The 399-nt window shown below is 62.4% G+C and overlaps 1 protein-coding gene across 1 annotated transcript; it reads left to right on the forward strand.

Annotated features, from left to right (window-relative positions):
* On the forward strand, positions 1 to 399 carry LOC140675989 (uncharacterized). Its single transcript, XM_072910573.1, has one exon. It carries the CDS (start codon positions 1 to 3, stop codon positions 397 to 399), a length of 399 nt encoding a protein of 132 aa, XP_072766674.1.

Genomic DNA, 399 nt, shown 5'->3' on the forward strand with positions numbered 1-399 from the left:
ATGTATGCAGCACCGGTGTGGGCGGGCGAGGCGATGGCCACTAGACGCATACAAGACGCGATGCGTCGCGTCCAACGCAGGTTGGCCATTCGTCTCGTCCGAGCCTATAGGACGGTGTCGCACGCGGCGGCCACCATCCTGGCCGGACTCCCCCCCCTGCATATGGTCGCGGATTCATACAGACGTTTGTATGACCGGAAATCCGCGGCACGCAGGGGAGGAGTCGCCAAGATCCCGGCCAGGATACTGGGCACTTGGAAGCTCCAGGAGAAAAAGTCCCTCGAGCAGCGATGGATCGCTGCACGAGCGCCCCCCAACATCCGGGGAGAGGACTATATCGGCCGTCCTGCCCTGTCTGGAGGAGTGGCTGGACAGAGCGTGGGACAACAGTACGTTTAG

This window comes from Anoplolepis gracilipes, unplaced genomic scaffold, assembly GCF_047496725.1.
Source record: "Anoplolepis gracilipes unplaced genomic scaffold, ASM4749672v1 Contig27, whole genome shotgun sequence".
In the NCBI taxonomy this organism is placed as follows: Eukaryota; Metazoa; Arthropoda; class Insecta; order Hymenoptera; family Formicidae; genus Anoplolepis; species Anoplolepis gracilipes.

What these genes read in the sequence shown, in the direction of transcription:
- LOC140675989 (XM_072910573.1), top strand. Translation starts at nt 1, where the DNA reads ATGTATGCAGCACCGGTGTGGGCGGGCGAGGCGATGGCCACTAGACGC.